At 39.3% G+C, this 13,388-nt stretch overlaps 1 protein-coding gene across 2 annotated transcripts in view; it reads right to left on the reverse strand.

Moving 5' to 3' along the window:
- pcnt (pericentrin) overlaps nucleotides 1–13,388 on the reverse strand; it is a 194,824-nt gene that overhangs the window by 131,505 nt on the left and 49,931 nt on the right. For both annotated transcript variants that reach the window (XM_080198511.1, XM_080198510.1), the window contains 4 exons: nucleotides 9,406–11,595; nucleotides 5,350–5,442; nucleotides 3,350–3,526; nucleotides 1,741–1,996 (listed from right to left, as the gene is read on the reverse strand). In XM_080198511.1, the coding sequence (XP_080054637.1) occupies nucleotides 1,741–1,996; nucleotides 3,350–3,526; nucleotides 5,350–5,442; nucleotides 9,406–11,595 (2,716 nt within the window). The remainder of the gene's footprint in view (nucleotides 1–1,740; nucleotides 1,997–3,349; nucleotides 3,527–5,349; nucleotides 5,443–9,405; nucleotides 11,596–13,388) is intronic.

A 13,388-nucleotide genomic window follows, 5' to 3' on the forward strand; every position in this document is an offset into this window, starting at 1 on the left:
AATAATATCCTAGCCTGGTATTTCTCTGGAGGATTGTTACCCAACAGCAGAACTGTAATTTCTTAAGAAACACAACCACCCACACAGACCCGATACATTAACAGATGTTCTCTCTGTGTGTGCTAACCAGTGTCTGGGGATTTTGTCAACAAGCAGTCAATAAGGAGGTATAAAGGAAGTTCAGCTGAGGGAATTCAAATGATGTAAAACATGGTTCCTGGATTTACACACAGCATTTTAGTAAAGAACATGTATAACATTACCTATCTGAAATAGGAATTTGAGACATGAGCACAGTACATGGCTTCTTTGGAACTGACCAAGATAGGTCACAGTCCTATAATAAGGAAGTCATTTCAAAATTATAAATGGGATAGGTAAAACCTGTTTCAACTTAAGGGAGGGCTCAAAGTTAGGAGAACTGATTTTAAAATGGGTATATCTGGCAGAACTATTTTCCAGAGTGTTACACACATGTAATACATTGTAAAGACCAATTTAACAAACAGACATTTGATGAGCTTTGGGAAAAGGGAACAAGGATTGGGGAAAAATTTTGACATGAGCCAAAAATAAACATATTTGTTTGGTGAAACTTCTTTTGGTGTGAAGCGATGTTTTTCATTATTCAAGAGTTCATTGACCAGCATCCAACAATGATAACCCACCACTTAAAGGAAACAAACTGATCTTTCCTTTAAAACTTTAAAGTCATCTGAACAACTTGTATTTACATAGCACCTTCTCTCGAAGTGCATTGGAGGAGGGCAATCAAACAAAAATTGCTAAAGAACCAAGAAAGGAGATATTAGGATGGGTGACTGAAAGATTGGTTGAACAGGTAGGTTTTGAATGTCCTGGAGGAGCAGAGAAGACGTTTACGGAAGGAACTGTAGAGTTTAGGGCCTCGATAGTTGAGGCAAGGCCAACAATGGTGAAGCCAAGGATATCAGGGGTACATAAGTGGAATTTTGGTGTTGGGGGAGGGGTGATGTCAAAACCATAGAGGATCTGAACATGCCACTTAAAATCAAGATGTTGATGGACCAGGAAACAATGCCAGCCAGGGGGCACAGAGGTCATCGATGAATTGAACTTAGCATGAGCTAATATATAAATAGCAGAAATTTGAATAAATTTATGGAGGATGGAAGATGTGCTACAGGTCAAACAGGTGAGCAATGGAATTGTTGAGTCTAATGGCAATAAAAGCATGGATGAGAGTTTCAGCCGCAGGTAAGTTTGTGGTAAGGACAGAAATGGATAACTTTATAAAGAAGCGGACATTAGCAAACTTTGTGATGCAGGCAGAAGTCACAAGTTCAGTTCAGGGTCAAATACAACACCAAGGCTGCAACAGTCTGGTTCAATTAGAGACAGTGACTAGGGACAAGAGTTTATGGCAGGGGCCAGAGACAATGATTTTAGTTTTCTCAATATTTAACTTTTGGACATGTTGGCTCATCTTGGTCTTGATATTTTCTCATTTGACAGGAATTTAATTTGACACATGAGAAAACAAATCTAGCAAGTATTTACTCTCAAGACCAGGGGTATGACAATTTTTCCAAGGAACAAGCTCACTGTTTCTTTCATTTTGGTGAATTAAGAAAATATATGTAAAATTAATAAATATTGATAGTATTTTTTAAACAAATGTAGCATTTTCATGAAATATCTACAATGATACATAGTTTGCAAATCTGGAACACAATCTGAGCGCACTACAGGATACTCTACCCATTTCCTGTTGGTGTTTCTCCAGAGTTTGCTCCATCTGCTGTTGACTTTGTTCCCTAATGCACTCCAATTCTATGTGCTGTCGGTTCTGCAGCACTGCCACCTCCTGGCGTCGTTTATCATTCAGCACCTCCTGCAGCTCAGCCAGAGACGACTCCTTCTCACGCTGTAGGTTAGACTGCATAAGTTCAAGTTGAGCCCTGTGCATATTGTTCAGGCTCAGGCGTAGGGATTCTAACTCCAGTTGGTGGTCCTTCTGTAGTCAAACCATAAATTGAGTGTCAGATTATGAGTTTAAGGTTCTGAAGAATGTTCTACTTGAAACTGCAATAACTAAGTTTTAAGTAGAATGTCTCCAATGTAAATAACAGAAGATCTGAACTCAAAAATGGTGAGGCAAGAGCGACTGTCTTTGCCATCAAGGCAGCATTTGACCAAATGCCACATCAAGGAGCCTGAGCAAAATTCGAGTCAACAGCAATGAGGGGAATACTTTCCACTGGTTGCAATCATACCTAGCATAAAGGAAGATGGTGATGGTTGGAAGAGGCCAATTATCTCAGGCTTGGATCATCTTCCTTTCACTACTATAGGCCTATATATTTTCAGTTTTCTTTGAATTTATTCTTTAATGGGATGTGGATGTCACCAGCTAAGCCAGCATTCACTGCCCAACACTAATGTCCCTTGAGAAGGTGGTGGAAAATCACTTGAACCACTGCAGACCACGGACAGCTGTTAGGCAGGGAGTCCCAGGAACAACGAAAGAATGTCAATATTGTCCCAGTTCAGGATGGTGTGTGGCTTAGACGAGATCTTGCAAATGACAGTATCCCTATGTATCTGTTGTGGTATGTGGAAGAGGTTGTGGGGTTTAGAGGTACAGGCGAAAAAGCCTTGGTGAGCTGCTGCAGTGCATCTAGAAGGTACACACTGCTGCCGGTAATGTTGAAAGTGATGGATGGGGTGCCAGCCTATCCCGGATGAGTTTCTTGAGTGTTGTTACAGCTGCACCCATCCAGGGAAGCGGAGAGCATTCCATCACATTCCTGATTTGTGCCTTGTCGATGGCTTTGGGGAGTAGGATTCTTAGCTTCTGATCTGCTCGTGTAGCCACAGTATTTGTGTTGATGGTCCAGTTCAGTTTCTGGTCAATGGTAACCCCCAGGATTTTGATAATGGGGGCATCATTGATGGTAATTGAATGTCATGGGTGATGGTGAGATTCTCTTGCTGGAGATGGTCATTATTTGGCACTTGTGTGAAACAAATGTTACCTACCACCAAGCTTGAACTTTGTACAGGTCTTGCAGCATACCTCCCGACTTCTGACCTGATGATGGATGGAGGGAAGGTTAATGATGAAGCAGCAGCTGAAGATGGTTGGGCCTAGGATATTACACTGAGGGACTCCTGCAATGGTGTTCTGGGACTGAGATGATACGATTGACCACCAATAACTAACACCATCTTCCTTTGTGCTCGGTATGACTTCAACCAGTGAAAAGCTTTCACTACTACTTCTCACGGAACGAGCACACAAGCTGAAAGCCAGATAAAAAATATGCATAATGTCAGTAATCAGCTGACATTCACAGCAATATCTAACCTGCATTTGAAGCCGAATTTGATATATCTCTGCTTCATGTGCTGATTCCATCTGTGTCTGGATATCATTAAACAGATCCTGCTGTTCCTGTGTCAATTCTACTCGCTGTTGCTCTACTTCCTCTTTATGTTTCGTAATCAGTGTACATATCTCTCTATCGTGCTCCCTTTCATGAACCTGTAAGTGAGGTTGACAAATGTCCATAAATAATAAAAACTCTTCCAATGTGATATTCTGCTGCAAAAAATATTTGTAGATGCAGTCGAGCTTTCCCAGTGTCCAGGCCAACATTTGTTAACCCCCATGAGAACAAATTAAATTGGGTCATTCATCTCATTACTGTTGGTTGAACATCAGTCTGTATCAATTGCCTACCATATTTACCCACAAAGCAAAAATGATCATACTTCAAATGTAATTAACTGGTTGTCACAGTCGTGGAATATACTGAGGACAAAATGTTCTGCATCCAATTGCTAGATCTTTGGTAGTGACTTTTAAGGGGGCGCCTTGACAAATACATGAATAGGATGGGAATAGAGGGACATGGTCCTTGGAAGAGTAGGGGCTTTTAGTTAAGTTGGGTTGCATGGTCAGTGCAGGCTTGGGGGGCCAAAGGGCCTGTTCCTGTGCTGTAATTTTCTTTGTTTGTTCTTTGTTAGATCTCAGCTCTATATAGAACGAATATTGTTGTGCATCTTTCTTTGAATACAAAGTAATCAATTTCAACTATCTTCAGTGGCGCTTGAGAGCTGTTGCCCTTAAGCCACATTTCAAAGCCAATTGAGCAATTGAATATTATCCTCAATGGCCTTCAAATCCTCTATGCTGCTAAAGGATAAATGCTTTCCCTTATGCATATATTTTTATTTGCCCTCATTGTTGAGCTATGGTTTCAAGCAACAACATAACAGAGTAAGATTTCCCTCAATTGAGAAAGTACCCTGTGGTATTCACAAGTAATGAAGTATATTCACCATAAAGTCTTCTTCTGAATTACATAATAAAATTACATCAGAACTGCTGTACTGGGTGGAGGCGGCAACATGTGCATTTTAAATAGGTTTCAAATATTCATATTTATCTTTCGAATTGGACAGTCAGGATTTTTCAATTTACTTGGAGCGTAAAGTGGCTACACTTCCATTTTGCTCTTTTGGTTATTTTTAGTTTCCATAGCAATGATTTAACAATTGGAGTTCCTTCTTATGGCCTGCTGAGTTTTCAATTATGCAATAAGTCCTCTCCAAGAACACCACGGAAGAGTATGGATTAGAACATTTTTTCTATCTCACAGTGGATCTCTATCTTGCATCAATAGACCGATGTTCATGCAAAATGATCAAGGAGGCTCACTCCCAATTAAGTTTTTCCAAACTTTCAACTTAATTTTTAAAGGCTTAAGTAAAAGTAAAATGCTGCAGATGCTGGAATCTGAAGCAAAAACAGAGAATGTTGTAAAACTCAGCAGATCTGGCAGCATCTGTAGGAAGAGAAAACAGAATTAACACTTCAAGTTTGTATGACTTTTTCAGAGCTGAAGAAAGGGTGAAGTGTGTTGGAATTTCATACTATATAAGAGGGGCTGGAACAGTGTTAATCAATAATTAGTGGGAGTTAGGAGAGATTGCAACAATTATGTAGCAAAGCTTAAGAAAAAGCGATAGATGGCAGGGGAGGGGAAGGTTTGCATTGGAATAAAAGACGTTTGTGATATATATAAAAAATGTTCAGATAGAGGAGAAGTCTTAAACACTTAGCTTCAGCATCTAACACTGTAAATGTTAACATTTTTGAATGTTGATCAAAGTGAGATGGTGCTAGTTAGAAGAAAGCTCCGCTTAAATATAGTTGCTCAGCTTCCTTTTTTGACCATAAAATAACTTGAGAGTCCACATCAAAACTATAAAATAAGAAAAGTTAAATTGGATACGCTTTCGATGTCTGAGGCTATGATGTATTAATATCACCAATCATGAGCTGACTGCAAGAGTACTTGCCCGTTTAATTAATCCAATTTGTTTTCTCCTTTCATCATCCTGTTTCTGTTGCAAGTCAAACGCTTTCTTCATTTCTACATTCAACTCATCTAACTGAAAAGAACGCAAATTCACAGTACAACAATTAGGCATGTGTCTAAAGAAAATCATTTTGAATTAGTCAATCAACATTTTAATTATTTCCACACTTCCCTTAATTCCAAAATATTTCTGTTTCCAATATCTTGAAAAGATAAATGTCTGTATTACAACCTTGAGGATTCAATATTAGTACCACCAAAGGTACAGTGGAAGAAAGTCATATCTGACACTTCCACTAAATGTCAAGAAAGTGAGGAAATGCATAAAAGACCCGTTTTCATGAGAAAATGACAGGACTTTTCTCTGGATCCTTAGTCTCTAGAACAAAACAAAGACACTGTCCATGAAACAGAATAATTAGTAGGGAAACATTAAGAAGTCTTCAAGATCCTAGCCTTTCAAATTCAGTTGATCAAAGATCACCTTAGAAAGTCTGTTTCAGATCAGGATGCAGGTTTATGCGTGGTAGCATAGCAGTTAAATTTCTGAACTAATAACCCAGACATCCAAGTACGTGAGATTACCTCCCGCCACAGTGTCTGAGGAATTTGAATCCAGTCCCATAAGAATATAAGAGTTGCAGATGGCCATTTGGGCCTGGAAGCCTCCTCTGCCATTCAACAAGATTGTGGCTGATCTACCACAACCCTACCTTCCCATTGTTCCTTTGTACCCAAAAAATTATCAACCTATGTCTTGAACATACTCAATGCTTCCACAACTCTGCAGCATAGGGAATTCAAAAGACTTACTACCCTCAAGTGAAGAAATTTCTCATCTTGGTCCTAAATCATCGACCCGTTTATTCCGAGGCTTAGGATCCGATGTTTTTGATTCCTCACTCAGCAGTCAACTTATCAAGACCCTTCAGAATTTTATATTTCAATTACATCACATCTGATTCTTCTAAACTGCAGGCAATATGTGCTTGGAATACTCAATCTCCCTTCACAGGACAATCTTGTCATCTAAGGAACTAGTCTAGTGAACCTTCACTGTACACTCCCCCTTGGAAAATTATGTCCTTCCTTAAGTAATGAAACCAAAGTGCCACACTGCTGCCTCACCAATGCCCCATGTAAGTATAGCAAGATTTCTTTACTTACATAGAGAATCCATTTATAATAAAAGTTAACATATAATTTGCTTTTCTAATTGTTTGCTGTCCCTGCATGTTAAGAGTCCAATTTCTGTACAGTGACCCACTTGGCTCTTTGCATATCTACATTCCCCCCTCCCTCACCATTCAAAAACAAATTTTTATATATTTTTTCCCTACCACAATCGATGAGTGAACAATTCACATTGTATTCCATTTGCAACTTCTTGCCTCCCCAATTGATTTGCATTCTTATTGCAGCCTCTACATACTCCTCACCACTTACTTCCCCACCTACTTCTTGTATCGGCAGCAAATTTAGATACATTACACATAGTTTCTTAATTTAAATCATTGATAAAGGTTGTCAAAAACATAGGGCCAAGTACTGAGGCCCAACCACTAATTACAGCATGTCAACCTGAAAATATCCCATTTATTCCTATTCTGTTTTGCCTATTAACCAATTCTCTATGTTAATATATTAACCTCAATCTCAATTCTAATTTTGTCTAATAATCTCTCACGTGGTATCTTATTAAATACTTCTAGAAAATTCAAATACACTACACCCACTTCCTCTACCATATTCAGCTTACAAGTAACATTCTGATTTGCCAGTTCAATGTTAATTAAATAAATCTGAATAAAAAGCTAGTGTAATTAATGAAGGCAATGAAATTACTGTATTGTTGTAAACACCCATCTAGTTCATTAATAATATCCTTTAGGACAGGAAATCTGCCACTTTTATCTACATGTGACTCCAACAATGTGTTTGACTAACAGCCTCTGAAATAACCTAGCAAGCCAATTGTATCAAACTGATATGTAAAAGTCTAATAATAAAACCAACCTGATTTCCTGGCGTTCTTCCAGTCCTATAAACATAGAAGCATGGCAAATAGAAACACAGGTAGGCCATTCAGCCCCTCGTGCCTGTTCCACCATTCATTTTGAACATGGTTGATCAACAAGTTCTGTATCCTGATTTCGCCTCTCCCCACCCCTAGGGGAGAAGCACTTGACAACAAAAATCACCATCAATCCAGATAATCCCACAAAGTTCTCCTTACTCAAAACTGGACCTCTGCCAAAACTGAGAAGGTTGGCTCACACACAAATCAAGCCATACTCTGACAGTCATACTCAAAATCTTACCACCCAGGCCCTGCCATCACCCTTCCAAAATGTGGACTAATCTATTAGAGTTGGTGTGTTAGTATTAGTTGGGAGGGTGAGTTTTTGGAAGCTCTCAAAATTGATTTTGGTGCTATAAAGTCTCAGGGCATTAGATCAAACATGGGCAAGGAAAGCCTCCTTCTGATAACCATTTACCATCTTTCTTCAGATGATGAATCAGTATTCTTCCATATTAATTATTTGCAAGCTCTGAGGGTAGCAAGGGACAGAATGCATGTTTGGCAGGGAACGCCACTGTCCATTACCAAGATTTACTCAACAGATCTAATGGGCAATTCCTGAAGGGACACAGCTGGGACTGGCTGCTGGCAAAATCCAAAATGAGGAAAAGACCTGGCAAATGGTTACTAGGCCATTTCAGATGGCAGTTAAAAGTCAATCAATTCAATATGGGTTCAGAGTCACAAAAGGTCAGACCAGCTTAAGTTGGCAAATTTACTTTCTAGAAGAGTGAAACAGATGGATTTTTACAAAAATCTGTTAATTTCATGATCAGCATTACTGATGCTGGCTTTTCAATTCCAGATTAATTAATTTAAATTTTCAGCTGCCATGGCGAGATTTGAACTTATGCCTTCAGATCATTTGTCTGGCCTGTGGATGACTGATTCAGCAACATTACAACACAACAATGCCACCAGATCAGTGCTTCGGTGATATCAGTGTTGGTTTGTACAACAAAGGACTTGGATCAAAATGAGATCCTGAATGGGTGATACATCAGTAGACATAGTGGCACATTTCTTGTGGTTGGAGCCAGTACTTAAAAAAATTGGCTTGAACCATAGGAAGGCTGCACAGTGGCAGAGTGCTGTCTCATAGCACCAGGGACCTGGGTTTGATTCCCAGCTTGGGTCAGTGTGTGTAGAGTTTGCACATTCTCCCAGTGTCCGCATACATTTCCTCCCATACTCCAAAGATGTGCGGATTAGGTGGATTGGCCATGCTAAATTGCCCCTTAATGGGAGATAAATAGCTAGAGTAAATGCACGGGAATATGGCCTAGGTGGGATTGTGGTTGGTGCAGCTTCAATGGGCCGAATGGTTTCCTGCTCTACTGTTAGATTCTATGATTCCAGATCTAGCACATGAACTTGATACTAGCCAGAATTGTATGGTATCCATTCAAAGCCACTCTTAAATGGTTTCCAGTGGTGCGCTGGTGAAGTGTGTGAATGCTAAAACTTGGTTCTAGGATCAGAGCTTCTGAGAAGCAGAGTGCTTCTGAGAATTTGCTGCATATTTCAGAATAGAATTCCCAGAATTGGTGGTGAGGTCAAAATTGGTCTCAGGCTCCAAATTCAGGCAAAAGCCCAATATGTTCAAGGGAAACAAATAATGGTGATTGATGCAGCACTTCCTGGCTTACAGGTCGCAAATTTAACAAAGTGCAAGCAATATTAGGGTCACATTGAAGAAACTTGGAGCAACAAAAGGAAAAAAACAGGATTAATATAGTCCCAACAACCAACATTCTCCTGTTGAATGGGAGCACAGAATTAAGTGCATTGTATATTTTGCACATTGAGCATAATTTATATTATACCATCCTACTGCCTATGTTATGCACTATCCTTCCTCATTAGATGTAAAGATCAAACTCATGAGAAATTATCAAAATTCGTTTAAGGTCATCAAATACTTGTCATATGTTAGAGCAAAATCTCAAATACCTCCTTCTGATGCTGCATTTTCAAGTTCATCACATCAGAACGCCACAATTCTTCCACTTTGCGCTGTTCTTCTTCATAATGGCTGGTCACTTCTATCCGAGCTTGTTGCACAGCACAGCAAAGCTTCTCTTCCTGTTGCTGAAGGATAGCTTGAACTTTCTCATTGTGACTTTGTTCTAGTTGCTGTTGAGCCTCTCTTAGGTTGCTGACCTCCAGCTTCAGAGCAGAATGTTCCTGAAGGTGTTGAGCCTTTTGCTCTTCCATGACTGTCTCTAGTTTCTGCAGTTCAGACTCCTTTCTCTTCAACTCACTGCCCAAAACTAAAATCTCAGATTGCTTTGTACATTCTAGATCTTGCAGTCTGTTCTTCAAATCTGTATGGTCTTTCCTCAAGCAATTATTTTCAGCTTTGATTTTATCAAGTACTTCTTCAATCCCAGAAAGATCCTGAGCATTTGACAATAGTTTACTTTCAAGCTCAATCTTCCCTTCAGTTAGTTGATTCACACATTCTTCACTTTCTCTCAACAGTGACTTAAGTTCTTCAAGTTCTTTGCGCAGAGATGAATCCTGCATGGTTTTCTGCCCAAGGACTTCAGACATCGTTTGATTTTTAGCTTTCTGGGCCTCAAGCTGATCCTGCAGCTGATCCCGTTGGCTCTGCAGTGCAGCAAGCTGACGACCAAATAAGGCTTGAACTTCACTGGTGACTGAATCTGCGGCCAGCTTTTGTTCTTGAACACCTTTGACTAACTGTTCTTGTTCTCGCAGTTGTGTCAGCAACAACTGCTTCTCCTCCTTTAAATCCTGCACCATCCCCTTTAACATATCTATGTCAATTTCTTTGTCTTTTCTCACTTCTTCCTTTGCAATAACCAGAGTAGAAATCATGCTAATTTGTTCGGGTTGAGTTTCCAGGGAATTTCTTTTGCTCTCAAGAATCAATCCCTTGATTTTCTCTTCACAATGTAACCGCTCAGTACTTTCTTCTTCCAATTGTAAATGCAGGCTTGATAGCTCCTCTGTGTTGGCTTTCCACTTCTGGACAGCTTCCTGTGTTTGGCTGGCTGAATTCTTTGCTTCCACGTGCAACTTCAACTCTAACTCTCTTTGCTGCAGCTGCTTTGTTAGCTCTGCGCACCGCTCACTCAAAATGATCTTTTCTTGATCCATTGCTTCCAAGTTCTCATTGATATCATTTTGATGCACTTCACCAAGCAAGTTTCTTTTCAGACTTTCCAATTCCTTTCGAAGTACTTCAGTTTTTAGATTGTGCTGTATTTCAAGGTCTTCCTTAAGTTTGGACAATTCTGTTTCATGACTGAACATCATTTTGGTTTTAAGTTGTTCAAGCTCTACTTCCTGAGATTCAGCAAGTCGACCAAGCACTTCATCCTTCTCCCTCTCCATCATCTCCAATTTGATACTGTAGTTTGTGATTTCATGCTCATGCCGGAGTCTCATTTCCTTACTGACTTCCTTCTCTTGGGCTAAGGATGCATTGAGCTCCTGAATTTCATGATTTAAATGTTCTTTTTCAGATTTGTATAGCTTTATTTGTTCTTCCAGATCTTGAACCAAATGTCTATATTTCTCCTGTTCCTGCTGAGACACTGTCATCTTTTCTACTTTTTGGTGAAGTTTCTCTTGCTCAAGTCTGGACTCTTGCAGCTTCTTATTGAGATCCATGTTCACTGCATTTAAAACTTGCACTTGTTCACAAGAATGGTTTTGACCCTGATTTTGCAAACAGTCAACTGCAACATTTAAATTAATTTCCTTTGTTTGCTCACCCAGCTGCTGCATTGTTTGGACAGGCCCCTGACTGTGACTTGCCCCTAGATCAACCCCCAGCTGTTCCACATACAATGGAGTATCCTTTTGACTAAATTGTTCCTGCACGTCCTCTGCACCATCCTTTTGTTCTTCAATTTCTTCTAGAGCCTGCTGATCCCTTTGTTCTATGGTGCATTCAATGTTACCATTTAATTCAGCAATTTCTTGGCTCCTGAGAGACAGCGAGTGCTGTAGCTGTGCCATGGTAGTGCTTTTATGGTCTAATAGTTCTTTTAATTCTTTAATGGTTTCATCCTTTTCTTCTATCCACTGATTTAATTGTAGCATGGTATTTTCCGTAATCTTCTGTTGTTCAACTATCTGAGTAAGACAGCTTTCCTTATCTTTTGCATTCTTCAAAAAAAAAGAAAAATTCTTGGAGAACTATGTAGATTGAAAATTGAAAACGCAATGTGTCTAATTTGTGCGCATTTTATAAACATATCCTGTGAACGCTGCTTTGCAAAATCCAACTCTGCTGTTCAAAAAAGGGAGCAAGAAAAATGGGAAGCTACAGGTGATTTAGCTTGGTATCAGGGAAAGTGCCAGAATCTCATATTGGGAAGTCTCAACAATTCACTTTAAAAAAATCATAGTCTCATCAGACAGACACAACATAGTTTTATGAAATAAAAATCATTTTTGACAAATGAGGATATAATCAGTAAGGTAGTGTAGATAAACAGGAACCAATAAATGTAATATACGTAGATTTCCAAAAGTCATTCAATGAAGTGCCAAGGAAAAGGGTTCATAGGGTTGGATGTAATATATTGGCATGGAAAGAGCATTGGTTAACAGACATGAAGCAGAGAACTAGGAATAAACAGGGCATTTTCACATAAGTAAATTTGCAAACTTAAATCATATTAATGAATTAGACAAAACAGAGGGTAACATATTGAAGTTTGCTAATGATACAAAGCTCAATGGGAAACTAAGCTGTGAGGTTGACAGAAAGAGATCTAACCAGGTTAACTGAGTGGACAACAAAGATGGCAGAAGAAGAAGAATATGAGGACCTTTGAGAGCAAGAAAAGCAGAATATTTTTAAAAGATATGAAACATCTAAATGTTGACGTTCAGAATATCTCGTACAAGGGCACACAGAGATTTAGCATGCTGGTACAGCAAGCAATTAGGAAAGCAAATGGCAAGTATATCTATATGCAAGAGGATTTGAGAACAAAAACAAGGAAGTCTTGCTACAATTGTACAGAACTTTGGTGAAAACACAACTAGAATACGGTTCAGTTGTGGTTCCCATAACTTAAGGGAGGATATATTTGCATTGTAGGCAGCACAGCCATGGCTCACATGATTGGGGTTAGAGCGTTCAAATGATGCTGAATAATTGGGCCTATACACACTGGAATTTAAAAGATCGAAAGATGATCTCACAAAAACGTACAATATTCTGAAAGGGCTTGCACAATAAGAAGTCGCAGGTTAAAATCCAACAGGTTTATTTGGCAGCACAAGCTTTTGGAATCTCACTCCTTCTTCAGATGAGTGAGGAGTTGTGTTCACAAACAGAGCATACATTGACACATACTGAAAAGGCTTCACACATTAGATGCTGAGAGGTTGTACTGCCTGGCTTGGGAACTCCAGAACACAGGGCCACAGTCTCAGGATACTGCTAATTCAGCACTGAAAATAATAGGGAAAAATCTTTTCACTCAAGGGGGTTGCAAATCTTTGGAATTCTCTACTCCAGACAATTGCAGATGCTCTATTGTTGAATATATGATGGACAGATTTCCCAGGGAATCAGGAGTGGGCTGCAAAATAGATTCAAGGCCGATAATCATCATGGTTGTACTGAACCAGATTAACCTGTCCTCATAAGGCAACCCCTTCATACCAGGAAACAACCTAGTCAACCTTTTCTGAACTCCTTCCAAAGTTCGCATATCCCTCCTAAAGTAGATCCAAAACTCCATACATTAATCTAAGTGTGGTCTCATCAATGTTTGCAAATAGTTTTTGAACCTTCATATTCTTTTTTTATTACATGAAACATTTTATAACATGAAAACCACGCTGCACATTGTACTCCTAATGTCTGACCAAAGTTCTAGCCGAGTTTGCTTCTAGCAGTGGACCGCAATCCTTCATTTGCTTTTATTAAAAAAAGGATATCT

This window comes from Carcharhinus amblyrhynchos, chromosome 11 (assembly GCF_965287045.1).
Source record: "Carcharhinus amblyrhynchos chromosome 11, sCarAmb.v2.hapA, whole genome shotgun sequence".
In the NCBI taxonomy this organism is placed as follows: domain Eukaryota; kingdom Metazoa; phylum Chordata; class Chondrichthyes; order Carcharhiniformes; family Carcharhinidae; genus Carcharhinus; species Carcharhinus amblyrhynchos.